This window comes from Apis cerana, linkage group LG14 (genome assembly GCF_029169275.1).
Source record: "Apis cerana isolate GH-2021 linkage group LG14, AcerK_1.0, whole genome shotgun sequence".
NCBI classification, from domain to species: Eukaryota; Metazoa; Arthropoda; class Insecta; order Hymenoptera; family Apidae; genus Apis; species Apis cerana.
The window spans coordinates 9,431,866-9,453,781 of record NC_083865.1 but is presented as its reverse complement, the minus strand read 5'-3'; the positions used below and the strand labels follow the sequence as shown (position 1 = coordinate 9,453,781).

General features: G+C 33.0%; 6 protein-coding genes across 8 annotated transcripts; 4 read left to right on the top strand and 2 right to left on the bottom strand.

The window, feature by feature from the left end:
- Positions 1-4,477: 4,477 nt before the first annotated feature.
- LOC107993293 (uncharacterized) lies at positions 4,478-7,804 on the bottom strand. Its single transcript, XM_062084693.1, has 4 exons — positions 7,406-7,804; positions 7,100-7,267; positions 5,466-5,760; positions 4,478-4,718 (listed from the first exon to the last, which is right to left on the bottom strand). The coding sequence occupies exons 2-3, from the start codon at positions 7,257-7,259 to the stop codon at positions 5,486-5,488; spliced, it is 435 nt and encodes a 144-aa protein (XP_061940677.1). The 5' UTR covers positions 7,260-7,267; positions 7,406-7,804; the 3' UTR covers positions 4,478-4,718; positions 5,466-5,485.
- A 3,518-nt stretch (positions 7,805-11,322) lies between these two features.
- Positions 11,323-12,748, top strand: LOC107998721 (retinal rod rhodopsin-sensitive cGMP 3',5'-cyclic phosphodiesterase subunit delta). Its single transcript, XM_017058137.3, has 4 exons — positions 11,323-11,641; positions 11,811-11,873; positions 11,951-12,208; positions 12,289-12,748. The coding sequence occupies exons 1-4, from the start codon at positions 11,601-11,603 to the stop codon at positions 12,368-12,370; spliced, it is 444 nt and encodes a 147-aa protein (XP_016913626.1). The 5' UTR covers positions 11,323-11,600; the 3' UTR covers positions 12,371-12,748.
- Positions 12,749-12,774: 26 nt separating this feature from the next.
- LOC107998720 (homeobox protein ARX-like) lies at positions 12,775-15,498 on the top strand. Its single transcript, XM_017058136.3, has 3 exons — positions 12,775-13,568; positions 13,939-14,141; positions 14,215-15,498. The coding sequence occupies exons 1-3, from the start codon at positions 13,355-13,357 to the stop codon at positions 14,548-14,550; spliced, it is 753 nt and encodes a 250-aa protein (XP_016913625.1). The 5' UTR covers positions 12,775-13,354; the 3' UTR covers positions 14,551-15,498.
- Positions 14,973-19,176, bottom strand: LOC107998719 (cullin-2). Of its 3 annotated transcripts, none has more exons than XM_062084681.1 (8): positions 18,527-19,176; positions 17,910-18,118; positions 17,313-17,811; positions 17,048-17,227; positions 16,740-16,958; positions 16,501-16,671; positions 15,488-16,432; positions 14,973-15,412 (listed from the first exon to the last, which is right to left on the bottom strand). In XM_062084681.1, exons 2-8 carry the CDS (start codon positions 18,026-18,028, stop codon positions 15,281-15,283), a joined length of 2,265 nt encoding a protein of 754 aa, XP_061940665.1. In that variant the 5' UTR covers positions 18,029-18,118; positions 18,527-19,176; the 3' UTR covers positions 14,973-15,280. The 3 variants fall into 3 exon arrangements, with proteins under 3 accessions (XP_061940665.1, XP_016913623.1, XP_016913624.1); XM_017058134.3 differs by having other exon boundaries at positions 18,725-19,154; XM_017058135.3 differs by having other exon boundaries at positions 17,925-18,118; positions 18,725-19,152.
- A 351-nt stretch (positions 19,177-19,527) lies between these two features.
- On the top strand, positions 19,528-20,793 carry LOC107998658 (proteasome subunit beta type-3). Its single transcript, XM_017058033.3, has 3 exons — positions 19,528-19,648; positions 19,965-20,530; positions 20,632-20,793. The coding sequence occupies exons 1-3, from the start codon at positions 19,646-19,648 to the stop codon at positions 20,678-20,680; spliced, it is 618 nt and encodes a 205-aa protein (XP_016913522.1). The 5' UTR covers positions 19,528-19,645; the 3' UTR covers positions 20,681-20,793.
- Positions 20,794-20,875: 82 nt separating this feature from the next.
- LOC107998657 (uncharacterized) lies at positions 20,876-21,876 on the top strand. Its single transcript, XM_017058032.3, has 2 exons — positions 20,876-21,069; positions 21,167-21,876. Exons 1-2 carry the CDS (start codon positions 21,015-21,017, stop codon positions 21,817-21,819), a joined length of 708 nt encoding a protein of 235 aa, XP_016913521.1. The 5' UTR covers positions 20,876-21,014; the 3' UTR covers positions 21,820-21,876.
- The last annotated feature ends 40 nt before the right edge of the window (positions 21,877-21,916 follow it).

The window sequence follows — 21,916 nt, the reverse complement described above, 5'->3', positions numbered from 1 at the left end:
CGAGATTGTCGCGTGTTACGAGGGAGCGTATCGATGAGTAAACTAAGAGCTGTTCCTCGTGAGTCGAAGTCGTGAATTTAGATTGGTTGATCTCTAGATAAAATTCGAAACAGTAGTGTTGCACCACATCGCGACATCTCTCTCCATTATCCATCGAAGAAATAATAGGATCGATAAAATGGTCTTTCCATCGTTTACTCAAAATTTGGAGAGTATCTTCCCTTGCTTGCTAGATTTTCGATATACACATTCGTTATATCACCGAATTAATGGAACTAGGGACGATCAGGTATTGGATCAGGAATTGGATCGTTGAAATAATTGAATAATAACAGAGAGAGTTTTCGAGATCAAGTTTATTTCTTTGATTTAATATTCTTCGCTTAGAAAAAGAAGAACAATCGAATTTCTTTTTCGAAAAACCAATTCCCTCTAATTGCTCCCAGGGAATTCGCGTATATACCTTGGAAGCTTCCTAATGACCCTAGAGCTCCGAGTTTTCCACGGATTTCTGATGAAAGAAGAATCTCTCCTCGATTTTCGCTCGAGAGATTTATCATGTTCAAATTCTAATGCGAAATATCTTAACGAGAGGTTGGTTTGATCGAACGCAACACGCGTTCAATAGGGAAAGAAGAAGAAAAAAAGAAACTAGGTCGAAGCCCCTGGCAGAAGCAACGCTCCTCGCTCGGATCATCGTTGCGCGTTATTCATCTATCTGGACGAGTGTGCGGTGCGCCGGCTACGGACCCGTTAATGCATAACTTTCTCCGTGAACTGGAAAGTCTAATGTTTCCATCCCACGGACAAACGTTTATAAATCTCTTGCGAGCAAGAAAAAAAGAAAAATATATATATATATCGAATACCATTTTTCCAAATCGTGACGAATATCTCGAATACAGAATAGACTCGATGATTAAACAAAATTGATTTGAATTTTCCGGCAGAACTATAAGCTCGTTGATGGGCTCGTAAAATCGGTGATTTGTATATCCCATTCACAGGAACATATCCGGAGGAATGTAACGAAACATTGACGTTGCGTTGCATACAACGGAATCATCGCAGGAAGGAACAATCTCCGTGTAATTGCGGTAACCGTAATGCTATCGCGTAATGATAAATCGTCCATTTGTATCGGGTGAAAAGTTGTAGCAGTTCGATTGAAAAGGCGCGCCGCTAAATGCGATCATTTGTACACGCCACGTTTCACAAATGCTCACAAATTTTGACGTAGATCCACGATTCTAACATCTCGTTCAACAAATAGATCTTTTAACGAGCCGTTTTGTCCCTATCTATTTCTCTATTTCGTCGAATCGATCCTATCGTTTTCCAAATAATTCTTATAATTTTAGTTAGAGAGAGAGAGAGAGAAGCGGTCAAAGGTTGGAAATTCGAAAGGGAAAGTGATCGTGATCGTCACGTTTTGGGGTAACATCACGGAAAGAACGGAATGATGTCACTAATATATCGTTGCAGTAATATTATATTCGATTTGCATTTCAACGCGCGTTGAATTTAATCGATGCATCGATTGTCTGAAAAGCTTGATCGATCGAAAGTTACATAGTTTGTTTACATAGTTTAACGGTGGAGAGAGAGAGATAGTAACGGAAAGTTACGTTCCTTTTTTCAGGTTGCGTGCAACGATTCAACGTTGAGCTCGGATTAAGGAGGGAAAGCGTAATGAACGTACACACGAGAATTGTTTCGTCTTTATTCGTATTATTATTTTATAGCTACGCACAAGGACACGCGTAACGTTACGCGTAAATATTGGCAATCATTCGAAATGAAAATCCCATGTAAAATAACAAATCGGTTAAAATTCCTTCCAAGTTGTCTACGTCCAGTTCCCTCTATACGAAATGATTCCGAAAAATGGCGAAATTTACCCACGTTTCACTCCACACTCTTCTCTCTCTTTCGTCGAAGAAAGAAAAGGAAAGAAAGAGACTCGATGACATCCGCGTGCCGTTCAAAGAAACAATTACGCACGAGGTATGAGCCCGTCGTGTTGAATATTATCGCGACGTGCGATCCGCTTTCGAGATTGAAATTAAAAAAGAAAGGAAGAAGAGAAGAAAGAAGGAGGGGAGAGGAAGGAAGCTGACCTACAAATTTCAAGAAAATTAAAATGTGGTAATCGCGATTCTATTCCTTCGTAACGTGTGTACCGTCTCCGTAAAAAAAACACTCGCACAACACTTGCCTCTTACGTGTAAACGAGACTTTACTTTCTCAAGCACGCGACCGTCACCTCCTCTCTTACACTGCTCCTCTTACTTTCTCCTTCGGGTCGGCTCAAAAGTAGGTCTCAAATAGGATTAAGCGATCGTTTAAAGACCTTGCCGTTTAATCTGCCAACCGCTGTCCTCTTAATATCTCTTCTAATCTCTCTCTCTCTCTCGTTCTTCAATCCTCGATTCTCGAATCTTGGAAAAAATCTTCTCGTTCGTATTCGCAATATATATATATATATTCCGTTTCTAAAAGGAATCGAATAGAGAATCGCAAACGCGTAATACGGATCCGAAGAATCGAAGAATTTTAAAATTACGCAATGGGATGGAGAGATTTGTGAAAAGTTCTGAGAAGATACTCGGAGAGAAACTGTACGCTAACAAATATCACTAAAAATAAAATTGATAACGAACTTGGAAACGCAAAGTGGTGAAAGTTAAACTGCTAAATCGATTTAAGGTAAATAAGATTGATCAGAAGAGGACAAATACGAAATAAATCCATTTTGATCGTTCACCGTGTGTTTATTCCGTCACCGTTTAATTTATCCGTACAACAACTTATTAATCGAGAGACCGGTCGTCATCGATTTCGTTACGATTTTACGACCGCAAACACGCATGGATGGAAAGATACGAGCGTCGTTACACTCGAGCGTATCACATATACACACACACACAGTCGTGTCGTGAATATTATCTACTTTCTAATCGATACCGAGGAGGCATTGTCTCGACAGACAGATGCGAAGATAAATTCGATTGATCCGAGTCGAAAGGCGAACGATTCGGTTCGATCACCCTGGTGAACGAGCATCCACGACATGCATCTCCTCCGAACAGAAAAGAGAATCTTACTTTCGTTGCTTTCGAATCGACGGGGTCCTCTTCATTTTCATCGGGGCGAAAGTGAATGGAACGCGTCGATATTTCTAATTAGCGTATCGGTATTCGACGCTCGAGCTTACATATATATATATATGTATAGGTATATATCAAATTATTCCTCTTGGTCAGCCAGTCTCAACCCAGCGTCTCGCGGGTGCCGTTAAGAAGCATTCTCGAAGGGAATATTGGATTTAAAATGAAATCTAGGAAAATAAGATCCGGATTGGATTGAAACAGGATACGTCGGGATATATCCATTTGGTAAATCCCATCCAACGACGGCTGAAAGCTCTTTCTCTCTTAGGATTTAATCCTTAATGTATTCGACGTTTGTTCGCAGTAAAATGGAAAAAAAAAAAAAAAGAAAGAAAGAAAAATCTTCGCACGGAACGTAAATGGAACGTAGTGTCGTTGGAGAGAGCCATAAACGATCGTGTTTCCCCATTTTCCTATCCAAGCAGTTTAATTATCGCGTATTGATCAATACCAAATCGGTAGAAACACTTGACCGAGAAATAAAACGGCACTGTTATCGTCACGTGGCCGATATTTCGACCGCCTACTCTCGCCGATCGTTTGGAAAATAGAAAAAAAAGAGAGAGAAAGAAAGGGAGGGAAAAAGGAAGCGGATTGTTGGAAAATAAAAACAAGGGGAGGGGGAAAAAAGAAAAAAACAAAACAAATAAAATAATCGAATCTAGACTCGCCTCTCTCGACGAGAACTTGTTGCGCTTGTTTCGATGCGGACAAAAAAAGAAAAAAAAAAGGTAAGTGGGGAAAAAAACTGGGCGTTTAAAGAGGAGAACGAAAATGGGGAAACGATTGAAACTCGATATTAATAGATGGTAGCCAAAGAGAAAAGGGTGGAGGGATTAAACGGAGGAGCGGGAAAAATCTTTTTGAAACGAATCCGTTCTAAATGTTGAATAAAGAATAAAGAATTGAATAAAAGACGGAGGGGAAAGGGTTAGTGGAGGCGTTGGTAAAACGGGAGAGGGGGGAAAGGCGAAATTTCCCGAAGGGGTGACCTAATAAAGGTACTCCTGACAAACTTTTGAAAGAATAATTAGACGAAAGACGAGAGACTTTTAGTATTTTAGACTTTTGCACCCAAGAGACAGATAAGTCTCTGAACTGATGCGTGGAAAAATATTAAGAAAAATTTATGATCAATTTGGAGGAGAATTCGTGTTTCGAATTTTTAAGTTTCGCGCGCAAATTCGGTAATTTCTCTTCCAATCTTTTTTTGGTAAAAATCGGGGCAACATTAAGTGACGCGAAGAATCAAGGAAAAAGGGAGGGGAATTCGTCGGATGCGAATGAAAGAACACAGGGTGTTCTACGATGCGTAAACTGAAGCTTATATTTTGTTTCTTTACTCGTTTGACCGATTTTCGCGACACTTTACACTCTGTTTAAATTGGATAAAAACAATGGCGATTATGCGAAGGACTTGTTTAAAAAATTGAAACCCGCTCGTTCCTCGTGCATCTTCTTTCTTCCCTCGAGTTTTCTTTTCTTTTTCTTTTTCTTTTTCTTTCTCTTTGCACGAAAAAGACCCAACGAGTCCTCCCAAGGTGTCTGCAAAAAATAGAAAAGAGGAACTGAAACTAATGTTGTTCCATGGGGGGAGAAGGAAGGAGAAGAAAAAAAAAAAAGAATTATTCCGCTTTTGTAACGAGATCTCTTTGCATTTGAAACCGCTTTAGGTGATGCTTTGCAACTTTGACAAAGGAAATTTAACAAAATAAATACCATCCTCGATTTTGCAAAATTAAACTCGTTCTAACAACATCACGGTGAAATTAGAAGCTTGAAATTTGTAAATTTTCGAGTTTTTCCTTTTTTTTATTCCTTTTTTTTTTCACTCCGAAAACGCATTTAAAAAAAATTATAAATTTCAAACGATACGAAAAACTAAAATTTGTTCCACGAACCGCGAAAAAAGCTTCGTTTCAAAACTTCCTCTTCGTCGCAATGGATCGCGAAAAACAAACTTCAACGACAAAAGTGTCATCCCACACTCGTTAATAATTCCAACAAAGTTAAACACTTTTTTTTTTTTTTTTTTACGCTCCAGATTATTATTTTATCCACGCTTCAAAATTCATTCAACGCGCTAACGAGCACACTCCTCTTGGGTGATTTCAACGCTTGGGACATCTGTACATCTCGTATCGATCTTATATTAATAATTGATGAGCCGAGCCTTCGAAACGATCTTCCGCGCCACGCGTTTATTTAATAAACAAACGAAAAAAAGAGAAACACGTCCAGAGGTGGAATTTTTCTATTAAAAAATGATCTATTATACACGATGATGCTCACCGTATGGTATACGGTTGATCTTAAGGGAGAAAATCGAGCTCGTTTCGATTACTGAGATCGTTCTCTCGATCGAGGTCGACCTGATCCATGAAGTCGAGGACAGCGCTGAAGCGATTGACGGACGAGACAGGCCGATTAGAGTCGGGGGGCGATCGTTTCCCGTATCGGCCACCCCAAACGAATCGATCTATCCTCGGCACCTCCACCTCCACCAACTTCGCCAATTGCGATTTGCTCGCCTTTTCCATTCCGTTCTCGCTGCGTCCGTATCTCCCTCCCGACACGTAGAACGAATCTGCAATTAACATGCGTTACATAATCGCGGACGAATCCTCGAGAGATCGTCGAAAGGGATCAGTCTTTTCCTTATTTCTGAATTAACGAGTTAAAAAGAAAAAAAAAGAAACGATCGAAGAAAGTTGATCTTAAATTTCGATCTTTCTATAGATGGAGTATAATTTTTCCAACTCGTGAACCCGTGATTACGTTGAATGTATCATCCCCTGGACAAAAATGTCCTGCATATTTGAAGATCTAATTTTCTTGTTACGATGGACGAGTGAGCGACTTTAACTAAAAGATTATTAAAAGAAAAAAAAAATAAAAGAAAATGATGAATTTAATATATTGATTAAATAGAATAGAGATCGTTCCATCTATTCCGTTATTCTACACCAATACATCTGTATATCTGTACATGATAAGATTACGATTTTGATTATTTTTTTCTAAATAACGCAAGCTTCATTTAAGCTCCATTTTTCTCCGAGAAATTGAAACAAGTTATATTAAAACGATGATTGGGGAGAAAAATGTCCCGAGTCCGGACATTCGATAGTTAAATTGGACCCGCGTTCAAGAAATTCTCATTCTTTCGAGTTTAATTTGCCATAAAATTTTTTATTTATGTTACAATTTCCTTTTGTCGTCCACTCGCTCGAAGATCTAATTACCATGAAGATATTGAAAGGATATTCTTGGAAAAATAACAATTATTATTAAACAGGAACAATATTTCCTGATTTATCGTTGCGATAAAACGAACGAACGAATTGTCCGTGGAGCAGGATCGAAACGAGAGATTTCTGTAATTGAAAAAAAAAAGAAAAAAAAGAAAAAGAACTCGATCAATTATCACGTGACATGGACGGGGAAAGAGGATGGAGACAGAGAGAGGGAGAGAGAAAAATCTATAACCCATCGGAGTAAAATCTCAAATTTTCGGAAAGATCGGGTGACTGGAAATCGGAAACGGATAATTGCAGGCAATCGTTGTTCGGAACAACGGTTTCTGACCAGAGAATCGTGGAAACGTAAAGCAGAAGCTAAAAAGCTATAAAAATTGCTTGGAAAATTAAAGCTTTGGCGAATCATGGGTGAACCGCGGTATCGTGGGAAATAGCACAGCAAATAGGATACGAGTTGATCGACGAGCGGTTTATAATTATCAGACGGAATATCGGAGTAGTTGGAACATTAATTAATCAGACTCGAATTAACTAGCTCCACAACTATCCATTTGTGAGAAGGAAAAAACGAACGGTAAAACTAACGACACGCGATACGGATGGATTTCTATCGTTTCTGGTAAATATATATATAGATGTGTATGTACATATACGATTTTCGCTCACCTGTACGCGGCTCTTGCCGTTTTCCATACCGGCCCTGGATGTAGAACTTTTGCTGGGACGCGACCAGTGTTAAAACAGCACTCGTGATCCACAAACACAGCACGATCTCTACGCCACCGAAACACGGCACCAGTTGCATCTTCCTACCCCGCGAATGCATGTTCCTGCCTGTAAAAACAATATAACAACTCCCAATATTTCCTTCGTCCCCCTCCTCTTCTTTTCGATTCAATTTTTTCATCGAATAATCGAGTTAGCTTTATTTGTTCTATCGTCGAATAGAAAGGAATCAATTTCTCAATTTACCTCCTTCCAGTTTTGCAATCGCCCTCTCAATCTCTTTTCACGATTCTCTAGAAACGAAGATTATTTATTTATTCCTTTCCTCGTGATCGATCCTTCCTCTGAACTATTTCCTCATCGTTCCAACCGTAATAACAGTAACCGACGAGTAAAAAAAAAAAAAGAAACGCTCTCGAAAAACTATTCTCGGTTAAATTCTCGATCCGAGAGATATCGTTTCGTTGGAAACGAAGGGAGGAACGCGAGGCTCGTTGGCCGACCGAGAGTGGAGAACGAGGAAGGGTTGGAGGGGGGAGGGGGCGTGGAGGAAAAAATGGGTAGGATTTGTACGATTTTCGGGCACGTTCTCGAGGAAGGGAAAAGTCTCCCGCGGAATGAAGCAACACGTGAAAGCAACTGCGATGTACCATGATCCGTGAAACGCTTTATATAGCCGCTCCCAACCACCCACGAAGTGTTCAGACACCCCTAACGGCGACCAATAGCGCGACGGCACACCGTGCCCTCTCCTCGCCCCTATTCCCGATGATTTTCATTTTGTTTTTACACTGTTACAAATTGAGCCGTGTAATGGCGGTATAATGACGCCGAATGCATTACGAGTTCCTCTCCCACGCAGCAAACGTCCATTCAACATCCCTGGTTAATTTTTTCTTTTCCCCTTCTTCTTTTTTTTTCGTTTTTTTTTAGGGGAGGCGGAGGGAGGAGGGGGGAATTGTGTATCCGTGACCCGACACGAGGAACGGCGAGGAGGGGAGGGGTAATTTTTTTTAAGAATGTCGTCGAAAATGCGCCTTTTAAAATAAATAAATATGCAGTAGGATTAGAATTTTGGGGTAAAATAAATAACAATCGGAGGAAAATTCAAGAGGAGGATTAATTTTAACTCTCCTTTTTTAAAAGGGAAAAGTAGCGAGGAGGATAATTTGATTAATTTTCGAAAACGCACGTGGCTAGGAAGAAAATTCTTACTCGTTCCTCTCGAATGAGTGATTAAATAATACTTTCGGAAATTGGAGAAACAGTCGTATAACGTGACAATCGAAACTCTTGTCGAAAATAATCCATAATTCAAGGAAGCAACGTTTAAATTAGATAATCGATTGAAATAAGAGAACGTATTACTATTTTTGAAGAAGCTCACCAATTATCGTGATTTATTCGCGAAAACGATAGTTTCGAATTATTTTTTCTCTTTTCTTTTTACTTTATCGATAAAAGAAGAACAATTTAATTTAGACGAATACCGCAGAACTGTTGAAAACTTTCAAAAAATCCAACATCCACGAAAATCCAGGAAGAATCGAGCGATAATTCCATCTATTATTCCCTTCCTTCCTTCCTTTCTTCCTTTCTTCCTTCCTTTCTTCCTTCTTTTTACTTAAATTGCAGAAGAACACGGCTGCTCCAACTTGGATTTCGCTCCACATTGTCCAAAGTCCCGATCAGGGATCTAGTAGAATCGAGTGCAGTACTCGTAAAAGGGAGCACTATATAAGGAAACGAACGACGAGAAAGAAGAATCCACCACGTTCTCCATGGAACACGCGTGCTCTTTATTCGCCGACTGTCGTCAATGCAACCTTGATGGCCCGGAAACCAGCGTCGCTGCTCGTTCGCCGCTTCAAAGGGTGGTCATTTACGAGCGAAACGGGGTGCACCGATAGCCGATCGACTTTTAAAAGACGTGCAGACGCACACACAGCACGGATGAAACTGCACTCCTTGCCGTAACAATGATCGGCAGTTGAACGTTGTTACTTGACGCGTTTGCTTCGAACAGAGGCAAGTATCGTTAAGTTTCTGATCGATCGAAACATCCGTCATAAAATCTAAAGTCTATTAAATATGCTGTAATGTACATTAACGTTGTTATTAGAGGAAAAGGAGATCGTTTTATTACTTGGAAGATGATTTTTATCATTGTGGATAATGGTGAATTTTTTTTTTAGCTTGGAAAACTTATGAAAACTTGATATCGTTCTTAAATAATTGAAAAAAGGAGAAAGAAAAAGAAAGAGAAAGAGAGGAAAGAAAGGAGGAGGATTATAAATTATTGCTATTGCAATATTGATCTTTTTAATAATAAAATTATTATTATTATTACATTTAATGTAACTCGATCTGCTAATTATTTGTAAACCGTTTCTCGGCTAAGATTCGGTGGAGCAATAAAACACATGAAAGGAAACCCTCTGTATTATCCGTGGCAGCATTAGCGGAGAATTAAGGAAAAGCTAGGTTGACGAATTAGAAAATCTCCAGGATGGGACAGTTCTCCCGATTTCCAGCTTGATTAACACTACCAAGATCGAAACCGTCCTGGACGCGTCGGTCTCGGATTTCTATCTTCGCCAACTTGTATACCCTCGCAATCCAAATGGCATTCATATGGCAGAAGATGCGAGGATAGGAAATAATTGCGGCACTTGTTGCACCACTTGTCCTCGTAATATCTCGGTTTATTTCTCGAATCGGGATTTCAACTATTTTTAAATTGCCAAGTAAGGTGTTAATTTTTTAATACCTTGATAAACTATTAAGGGAATTCTTTCTTAAATTTTTTTCAGGAATGAATTATAAGAATTGAAAATTTTCTTAAGGTTAAGGGATTATTTATTAACAATTGATTTTTCAAACTTTCGAACTACGTACTTTTTTATCAGAAAAGAAAATTAAGAGAATTTGAGAAACTTTTGTTAAAAAATTTCCTTCTGTTACTGAGAAGATAAAGAACCGTAGTGAAAACTTGGGATGATGTTTCTTGCGTTGATTTTCACGAAATGGAATAAAATTTAAAAGGAAAAATTTAGATCGAATAGGCTTTATTGAAAATTTTAAGATCGATAAGTTAGACAAGGAAAATAAATAGTGAGACAAAGACAGAGATAGGACAAAAATATTGAAATCAGCGCCATCTTCAGAGTGCCGCAAATGAAACTCGTATATAAAGGACAGAAAATAATAAAAGAAGGATAGAAATAGTTCAAGAATTGATCATTGCGCCATCTCTTCGGTACTAAAGATATCTTTTAATGAAAGATGGTTCATAAGATGGCGTTGATATTCAATTCTTATCATACTTTACCTTTAGAGTTTATACTCATTTGTGATAGTTCGCTCGTAGAGATGGCGTTGTAGGCTAATTCTTATTTTATTTTTTATCCTTTTCTTACTATTTTCTGTCCTTTATATACGAGTTTCATTTGCGGCACTCTGAAGATGGCGCTGATTTCAATATTTTTATACTATCTTTATCCTTGTCTCATTATTCATTTTCCTTGTTTAACTTATTAATAAAAATTCTTAACAAAATTTATTCGATCACGTTTTATTATGTTTTATTTTATTTCATAAAAAATATAAATACAAAATTTTTTTTTTATTAAAAATATAAAATATAATAAAAAAAAAAGAATTAAATATCTTATTTAATAAGTTGATTTATTCAATAAATTTACGTAAATATACAATAATTTATAATTGATTATCATTATTTTATTATTATTATAAATATATTTATAAAATTATTAGACAATATAATAATTTGCTTAAAAATAATATACAACGATGCAAAATAAAAAATACGATACAACTTTTTTAAATTGATAATACTGATTGGAAGAAATGTTAGTAAATTTTTTTTTATTTATTTTTTTTTTTTTGAATATATTATATTCTACTTTTATCTCGTTTTCATCTAATTCAAAAAGACGAAAATAATAAAAATGTTAAATAATTTGATTCTTTTATATTTTTTAGAAAATTTTTCTATATATTAATGGAAATTATTATTCATATATTACTTTAATTTTTATGTTATCTTGCAAAATCTTGGATCGATAATTTAATAAAATCTGCAAATTATGAAATGTATATATTAATCTTAATTCTTAACATCTAATTTAAAATATGTTATGAAATATAACATGCAATATATGTATGTATATTTCATCTTTTATATCTTATCTATTCTAATTATCTATAATTTATGATTTATGCTATTTAATGTAGAAATGTTAAAAATAATTTTTATAAATTTATCTATTCTGTCAATGATACCTGAAATTAGCTATGATATGACCAATGGCTACTTTCTGCTTACAAATTAGTAAATTAAAGAATCGATAGTTTCGAATGGATTTTACATTTATGTACATACAAGATAAAAAGTAATTAATTTCGTGTGAAAATAATTATGCCTTCTCGAGGCGAAGATATACTTAAAGGCTTTCAAGTGTATCCTTTTTTTTTTAAATAACAAAATTACAATTCTATTGCAAATAAATTACACAATTAATCGTGGCATTTTATAGGTTAAAGTCAGTTTACGATGAAAAATTTTATCTATTAATATTATTAACAGTATTAATTTATAATTATATTTCTTAACTATTACTTATCACAGAAATTGGATGAATTTACGAGACGCCGATAGTGGTAAAATACTATGGCAAGGTAACGAAGATTTGTAAGTATATTATAACCTATACAATAATGCTCTAATGATATAATTTTTAAATTAACTTTGAAATTTATTATACAAAGATCTGTCCCAGAAATCGAACATGAAGCAAGAGTACCTAAAAAGATTTTAAAATGTCGTGCAGTTTCACGAGAAATTAATTTTAGTTCTGCAGAACCAATGGAAAGATTTAGGTTAGAACAGAAAGTATTGTTTAAAGGTAGATGTTTGGAAGAATGGTTTTTCGAATTTGGATTTGTTATACCTAATAGTACTAATACATGGCAAAGTTTGATCCAAGCTGCTCCAGAAAGTCAAATGATGCCTGCTAATGTTTTAAAGTAAGTATATACAATATATTATTATACTTTTCTATTTTGAAATCATTTGTCATTAATTAATCTTTTTTATTTTTATTTAGTGGAAATGTTGTGATAGAGACAAAATTTTTTGACGATGATTTATTGGTCTCTACCAGTAAGGTTCGCCTTTTTTATGTCTGAATGTTTCATTCTATGTTGATATAACATGGGTCCAACTAATGCGTTTCAATATATACACATGAGATGGAATACTGAAGATGATAACAATTTTGAAGTTCATATTGAACATTTTACTTCATGCACCTACTGTGATATGCACTGTGTTGAATATATTTTCTCACATTTCCATGAATAAAATAAATAGCATAATTTCAGTTTTCTATAAGCTTAACAAAGAATTATTGTGGTAATGCTTGAACAATGAGATGTGCACTTTTAAGGCACGATATATATATATATATATATATATATCTTTATTTAAGTCTGAATAGATCTAGCAAATTTTGTACATATTGTAATACACTACACTGATCTAATAAAAAAAAAAATCTAACAAAATTTATTCTTATAACATATTCTTTTTTTGCCTTTTCATTTTTTTATAAAATAAAAATTATAACCATATATTTCGATATATTAATTGAAAATAATCTTAATGCAACAAGTAACTATCGAATTATTGTATGTTCAAGATCTTTTTTTTTTCTTTTCTAAATTAATTAACTACAAATATAATTTCATTTTACGATTTGATATTTTTAATACCAAATGAAAATCGGTTATTACATATGACCGTGCGTATATTAATTACTTATAAAACAGTTAATGAATACATGATAAAAACTAGATATACCGTTTTTCTACACTCATGCTATTGATTCGTGGTGTATAAGCAATACATTTTTGAGGCTTCACTACCCCTCTTGAGAGAGTTCATGTTGAATATACTCTATCCCCTACCCTATCTACATCGTACAGGTGTAAGGAAAAAAAAAAGAGGAAAAGAGAAAAGAAATAGCAGAGTTGTGGAGTCGCTGTGGTACCCACACGAACTTCTCAACCTGTAGTGATTCAATTACCATTAGCCTATTCTTCACTCAGTCTACCATCAGTCTCATTTATTCAGTGTTTTAATTAATTAAACGACGGAAGCCAAATATTGCAATGGATTTAAAGGAAGAAGACGAAAGTGCGAACGAAAATGGTAGACAATTATTTTTAGTGGGTGCACCGCGTGATCCTCTAGTGTCCACTGGAGCGATCGTTGCTTCTGCTGGAGCACCAGACGAGATCAACTCTGCAGGAGATCTACAGTCGACTGCTCTAGCTGGTCTGATAGGCGCTCAATCTTCCTCAGTTTGCTTTCCTACAAAATTCTGTAAGTGCACCCTGCCACCCCAGACCTGATTTAATTAACTGCCACTCTCTACCTGTCGGCTCGTAAGTTGGGGCAGTCCTCAATTAAATTATTGCTAAATGCATTAAGCGAATCGCCAGCCCTTGTTTTAAATAGAGTTAGTGGTAATCGGTTTAAAAGTTATGAATCATTTTATACCATATTTTAAATTTATCGCAATTAAATGCAGTGAGACATCAGCGTGTGAATCAACACATTAATTTATAATGTTTTGTAGCGACAGTGCTTCGTTTTAAAGTGAATAATTTTAAATCGCGCTATATTCGTGACATCGTACATTGATGAAAATATATTTGATAATATTGATTAGTATAATATTTTATTTTTATAGCGTATGATTTTTCATCAAGTCCAGGAAGTGAAGATAGGCAATCAACTGGAGTCGGTAAAAGAAAACAGCGCAGATATCGTACCACGTTCACGAACTTTCAATTGGAAGAATTGGAAAGAGCATTTCAAAAAACGCATTATCCTGATGTATTTTTTAGAGAAGAACTTGCTCTCCGTATTCAATTGACAGAAGCCAGAGTACAGGTAATAGCTATATTCTATTGTTCCAAAAAATACGATCGATAATAATTAATCAAGTTCGATAACTTTCTTATAGGTATGGTTTCAAAATAGAAGAGCAAAATGGCGAAAACAAGAGAAACAATGTAAAGTAACCACTCACTTGACTTCGCATTTGCCACCTTCTGAATGCCAAGAAGTACAACAGCAGCAACAGCAGCAACAATCAGATCATTTGTTATTGGAACCACCATTAGGTAGCCCACCACCCATATATCTTGGCATGGAATGGGCAGGATTTTCACCATATAGTAACACAGCTACTGCATCATCTCTTGTGGTTAATAGTATGAATAAGCCATTAGAATCAGAGGCAGATGATAATCCTTTGCTGGATCCAGAATTGTTGCAACTAAAAACTCCACGTTCCTAATAGTACCAACCCAAATCTATGCTGTAGTGTAACTCATTAATAATATTCCTTATATTATATAATATTTTTAAAGAGCAAAGTGTCTGATGCAAACAATTCTTTGCAATGTCACTTGAATCTCACCATGTATCGTGCAATATATGGCCATCAAAAGTATTATATACATTATGACCAGTTTTATAACTGGTATTTTATAATTTAAAAAAATAAGGGACCAAAAACTTATCATCATTATTAAATAACGAGATAAAAATTAGAATTCAAACATACTTAAAATATTGTTATATAGATTTTGTAAAAATATATCGATTTGTTTCTTCATATGGATTCAATGAATCTCGAGTAGTTATAATAATATAATGTTATAATAAAATCAGAAATTAAATTTTTACTCTTGGGAAACTAATGAAACTGTCCCAGCATAAAATAGTAACATCATCTTTATTCCGTGCACATATATTACAAGTCATTGAATCAACTAAGTTATTAATCGGTCAATTTAGGAGCAAGAAAGCAATTCAGGATGCTTTCTTTGATCTTTCAAACGAGAGATTTGATTTATTACTGATAAAAGTATTGTTTTTTCCGATTATAGAAATGTATTTAATCAGATAAAATTTTGAGTATTTAATCATCTTATTAAAACATTACCAAAAGTATGATATTATGAATGATCACAAAGCACCCTGAATAAAATAAATTAATGATTGTGTCAGGTGGTACGATAAAATCATGCGACGTACGAATACTCATCTGCATTATTTGGCGTACGTTCAATATATTGTTTATCTATAAGAGCTTCGATGCATTTTTTGATCATGCTGATTGATGGTGCAAATGTAACCTTAGATTGACTTAGTACCTGGAAAAACATTATTACATTCAATTGAATTGTTTAACTTAATTCGCACGTATTGATGTTAAAATAAAATCTCACTTCTTGTACAAGTTGATTATGTCTCAAAACCTTACGACTCTTCATAATACGAACTATAGCTGCTTGCAGGTACAATTTTCGATCATCGTCAACACTGCGATGAGTAGTTTCAACATCATGACATTCGTGCGGTACATCCCGTTGTAATGTACCAGTTATACGAAATTTCGTTCTTTTATTATAATAATCGAAATTGAGCGACAAAATTGTATCTTCCTCCAATTCTCCATCTGTTGATTTTTTTAAAATTTTACAATCAACCAAACTGGTTGCATGTTTAACTAATTGATCATGTGATAAGCGTAATGATGCGGCAGCTTCCCTGCATTGTATCGAATCACAATGTTCGAAAAGAAGTAGCAGTGCCATTTGGTATGTTTGTACAGTTACCAAATAAGGTTTTTTTAAATAATTGAACTTGAGTTCGCCTTGACAAAGGTGATGTAACCAAGTAAGTTTCCGTCCGTTAAATTGCGCGTGATAAAAAGTTTCGAATGCCTGTATAGATTTTTCTAATTGTTGAGGAATATCGAATGGTCCTGAAGATGGTGGTAAACCTAATGGCCAAGCACCTGCTTGTAACACATACACTACAAAACCGATGCCTAATTGATTTTCTCTGTCCCCTTCTCGTAAACTTGTTGTAAACTTGGCATTCAAGTCGGCTGAAACCGACATATCGGTGAACATCCGATGTAACTTATTCGTGAATTCATAACCACAAGCTTGTTTTAAACGATCAATCATTGATTCTTCGGCATCCATTGATTGCGATTGTTGATGTATTAATCTCTTTGCCAACATTCGTGCATAAAATTTCTGAAAAACATCCTTATCATCAACATATTTAAACACAGTAATACACTGTGCTAGTTTTTCTTCTACTTCTCCCTCTGAGGCAGCCTTGGCAGATTTTTTTAGCAGAGAATCACAGTACTTAGCAAGCTAAATTAAAATATTAGACATAGAATAAAAAATTAATAAATTGCACTAGAATATAACAATTTACTTACTAGTTCAGGTGCTCTAGCTGGTTGCCGTGGAACAGGCCTATGATTCACAACAATCGAACAAGCTTTATCAAGAGCAGTTACAAAAGCTTGATCACCCCTGAACACATCTTTAATTAATTCTGAATATTTACGATGTACATCCAGCATAGTTTCCACAAACTGTGTGTGTATCTATATTACATATTCAATAAATAATAATATTGCGCAAAATATAATTATTTGGTCTATATGTGTCTTACATTTTCTCCTTGTAAAGAACCAATTGCTTGTAATCCTTGTTGAGTGATGTGTTGAGTAAATTTTTGTACAAGTACTGCCAAACCTGAAGGTAATGGCCTTAACAATGGATAAAGAAGAATTAAGTCCCTTTTACGTTCATTATCTATCATATTTTTTCCTTCTGAATGAAGCCACGCTACATGCGTAGCAATCATTTTTTCTTCACAGCATTGTCTCACCTACAATATATCACTTAATAACTTAATATATACATATATATATATATATATAATTAACTTCATATATGCATATTAAAGTAAAAGCATACTTTAGGCACAGAACTTGTGTGAAGAAACTTATGGGCACGAAGTTCCTCTTGAATGAGTCGCCACGTTACTCGTTCCATATAATGTGTTACATCCGATTTTTGAAGTAATTCTGCTGCTTCTCTCATATAAAATTCTCCACTAGCCTCAAGAAAAGGTGTTTCAAAAATTTCTTGATACATCTAAAAGAAAATATACTACATAAAATAGTTTTGCAAAACAGGTGCATATTAAAAAAAAATGAAATAATATAACAAAGATCATTACATCTACTTGTCCTTTCATCTTATATTCCTCAACTCGAACAAAACTTTGTATCACACCACAAATAACTTCTGTACTTGCTGTGGGAGATGTACCAACTCTATCTGCATGAATATTTTCTAAGAGTAGAGACACAAGTTGCTTTCTTAATGGTGTGATCATTCTCGTTTTCCAAATATCTAAACCTAATTCTCCTATTTCCATTTGTTCTTGACAATCAACGACTGTAGCGGAAGACATGCCATAAATCAGTTCTGCCTCCGAAAGCTTTTGTTTTTTAATATGTTGTTGATTCAAATATAAGTACAAGCGATGCAAATAATTAATGCCTTGTGAATATTCTGTCCAGGCTTGATGATATGCCTGCAATAAGCTAGATTCACCTTGGGCACGAACCTTTGTTAATAATTGGAAGACATGATTGTCTAGAAATCTTTTTGTCTCACAATATAATTGATCAGCAAGTGGTTCTGGATATGCCACACATAATGAATACACATCACTGAAATAAAAAAAGATATATATGCAAAAATATGCAATATATATATATATATATAATATGAAAATAATTGAAAATAATCAAAAGATATCATAAAGTACCTGAACCTATCATACCATGTTGCACGTGGAACATATGATAACGTTATTACACACTTTACAGTTTCTTGTAATGCTTCCCATGTTTGAGTAAAATCAACACGTTTAGGCTTTAGTGACATTCTTTTATAAGATCAACAGAATACTACAGACTTACAACACCAAAGAGTTAAGTATACAAATTCTATAATATAATTATCAAATCTGTAAACCTACAAAAAAAAAAATAATATGTTCAATTATAATCTTGCAATGATAGAAAAAATAATGCAAAATTTATACAATAGATAAATACACCTCAAATACAAGTCATAGAATTAAAAAATATTAAAGCCAAGAACCTAAAATATATTCCAAAAATAATCTTAAAACTATAGACAAAGACTGAAATTATAAGATTAAGTCCAAGTGTTTTGTATATCAGTGGTTTAAAAATAACATAAAAGTAAAATACATCGCGGATGCATATTTATTTCATGGACATCTTAAAATTTCTTTTATTCAATCTAGCAATATATACAATGAAAAAATTATTTCTTAGAATACTATTCTAGAGCAAGTAGATCGAGTTGATCAGCACTTAAAATAGCGCTTGTACACTTATATGAAAAGATATAAACCATTCGTAAATCATCGTAAAATGTGAACCAAAAACAATCATTTTTTGTCGCGATTGCATCTTATTATATTTTATTTTGATTAAATTTAAATGATACGTCTCTTAATTATTGTACAAATTATAAGCTGCACGTGTAAACGCATGTTACAAACTACAGCTGACTGGTAGTATCCAGATGGTTTTCATCGAAACCACTAACCAAAAATTCGTAGAAAGAATGATCTGTATTCTTCAAAATGCAATTGCCAATCAATTTTAATTCCTATCAAGATAAATTCTACGAAAATTCTTCTTTTCAGTAATTCGTAAATCATTCCCAGTTGCAAAATTCATGACATTTACAATGACTCGTCTTGATCGAACACATTTTTCTCTCTCTCTGTCTTTCCCTCTCTTTCTCTTTTTTTTGTTCGTTTTCCACCTTTCGTTTTCACTTTAACTATCACTTTTATAAAACGTTTACTTAAAAAAAGACTTTGAATTCACAAAAAATATAAACTTTTTTTCTATAATAGATAACGAATTAAATGCGGATCATGAAACTGCCTCAAATTTCTCAATAACATTGCAAAGCCATGTTTTTCCCCTTTGCTCTTGACTTTCTAAGATTTTGGAGGGGATGATGGAATAGGCTATCTAGAAACTCTACTCTCAGTACAAAATATACTATGTTATTCTAACATAAATAATAAATTTTAATAATATCTATATTGTATTTACTTTATTTAAATAAATTGATTTTTTTTTCTATATTAAAAGTATTATATATCTAAATGCAAAATAGTATAAAAAGATTATTAAAACTTCAAAATGATCAAAAATTCAAGATCTTATTAATTTTTGCATACATTTCTTAACTATATAATATTAAGAAATTATATTATATTAAAAATAATAATATCTAAATAAAAATATTATATGCTATTTATTATCTTTATTTATAAGAAAAACATTAATGCTTCAGTTACATGAATTTATATTTACTGTATATTATAATAAAAGAAGAAATCGAACTTCTATATATTATATATTTCATGACTTACAACTTGCGTTTTGTAATATACTTTAAAGTGCGGTAGAATTTAATTGATATTGGTAAATTTTTCAAAACTCTTTAAAAATGGTAAATATTTATTATATCAAATAGTAATTATTTTGTCATATTTCTACAAATATCTCAAATTTTAAAATGTAAAATTCAAATATTTTAAATAATAATGTAAAATGAAAAAGAGGTTATGTTACTGTCAAATACTGTTAATGACATTGCACGTTTTATAAATTATGTTAAAAAAATATAATTGTATTATTAATGAAAATTTTTTAATTATATATCAACAAATTTTTAAATTAATTAAAAGAAATTTAATTAAGTAAAGTAAAATAAAATATTTTTATTAATTAATTTTTATAATTTTGATTGTTTGCAATTTTTTTAGAGTATTTTAGCTTATAATGGTGGAGCTATCATAGCAATGAAAGGCAAGAATTGTGTGGCAATAGCTGCTGATCGTAGATTTGGTATACAAGCACAAACCATAACATGTGATTTTCAAAAGATATTTGAAATGGGATCTCATTTGTATCTTAGCCTTCCTGGTCTTGCTACTGATACTCAAACTGTAATGGAAAAATTAAGATTTAGATTAAATCTTTATGAACTTAAAGAAAATAGAAAAATACATCCTAAAGCATTTGCATCAATGGTATCAAATTTATTATATGAAAGAAGATTTGGACCTTATTTTGTAGAACCTATCATTGCTGGGTTAAATCCTAATACTTATGAACCATTTATTTGCAATATGGATTTAATAGGATGTATAAGTCCATCAAATGATTTTGTGGTTGGTGGAACATGTACTGAACAATTATATGGAATGTGTGAATCACTTTATGAACCAGATATGGAACCAGATGATCTTTTTGAAACAATTAGTCAAGCATTAGTAAATGCATGTGATAGAGATGCAATATCTGGTTGGGGTGCTATTGTTTATATAATGTTAGTTTGATCTTTATCTTTTTTCTTTATATACATATATATATATATATATATATATATACATTATAGGATCATCATTAATTATTAACTTTTAATTACAGAGAAAAAGATAAAATTACAGTCAAGACTCTTAAAACGCGAATGGATTAAAGTATCATACATATATGTTTATATTATACACCAATATAAAATATCTTATTAAGATATATATATTGTTTAAATAAATTAATGATTTTCAATAAACAAAATTTAAAATCTCATAAGACTTATCAATTCTATTATATTAATTAATATATAATTCTTTTATACCTAAATTCTACTTACATCTAAAGTTATTTATTATATGTGCATTGATATTCCGTTAGATGGCGCCATGTTTTTTTGTAAGTTATAGTTTCATTCGATCGATGTTTTGAATTTAATATTGTATTTTACATATTTTAAGTATATTATTAAATGTACATGTATGTAAGAAATAATTATAATGATTGTTAACAAACTATGTGCAGCATTTCGACAAATAACTATAAACACAAAAAGTATGTAAATTATTATTTCTAATTCGATCTTAAACATAACCTAATATAATTTTTAAATATTATTATAAAAAATATTATCGTGATATTATTATTTTAGGTAATATTATCGTAAAATATTATTCTTCATATTTGTTAAAAGAATATAATAATACAATATTTCTTCCTAATTTTTCTACAAATGCTTTAAATATAATATCTCCAAATATTAAATTTATACCAAAAACGCTTAATATAGATTTTGAAAATTCAAGAAATAATATTAAGAAAGATGAAATGCCTTTATCTAAATATATACCATCAATGGAGGAACCCAATTCATTAATAAATCAACTGATTAAACAGGATTTACCATTAATAGATACATCTTTCCAGCTTCCACCAACAGAAAATATCTTAGAAAAATTAGCTATACGTATGATAGTAATTAGAAGAAAAAAAATGAAAAAACACAAAAGAAAGAAACTGCGCAAAAGAATGAAGTTTAAATGGGCAAAGATTAGAGCAAATCGTAATATATTGAAGGAAAAATTATTTCAAGCAGAATTACTTGCTCAAATTAAAGAGGCACAAAACTTTGATCCTAAAAAATATATTGAAGAAAAATTTGCTATTTTGGATAAAGAAATAATACCCCAAACATATAGAGGTGAAATATTATCTCCAAATATGATCAAGCAATTTATAGAAAAGAAAAAAGAACATATAAGAAAAAAACGTAATAAACTACGTTTATCAAAATTACTTGATTAAATAATATACATGTATATAACGAATAAATAATTGATAAATATATAGAAATAAATTATATTTTGATTTTTTTCATTATATTTTAATTTTCTTCATTACA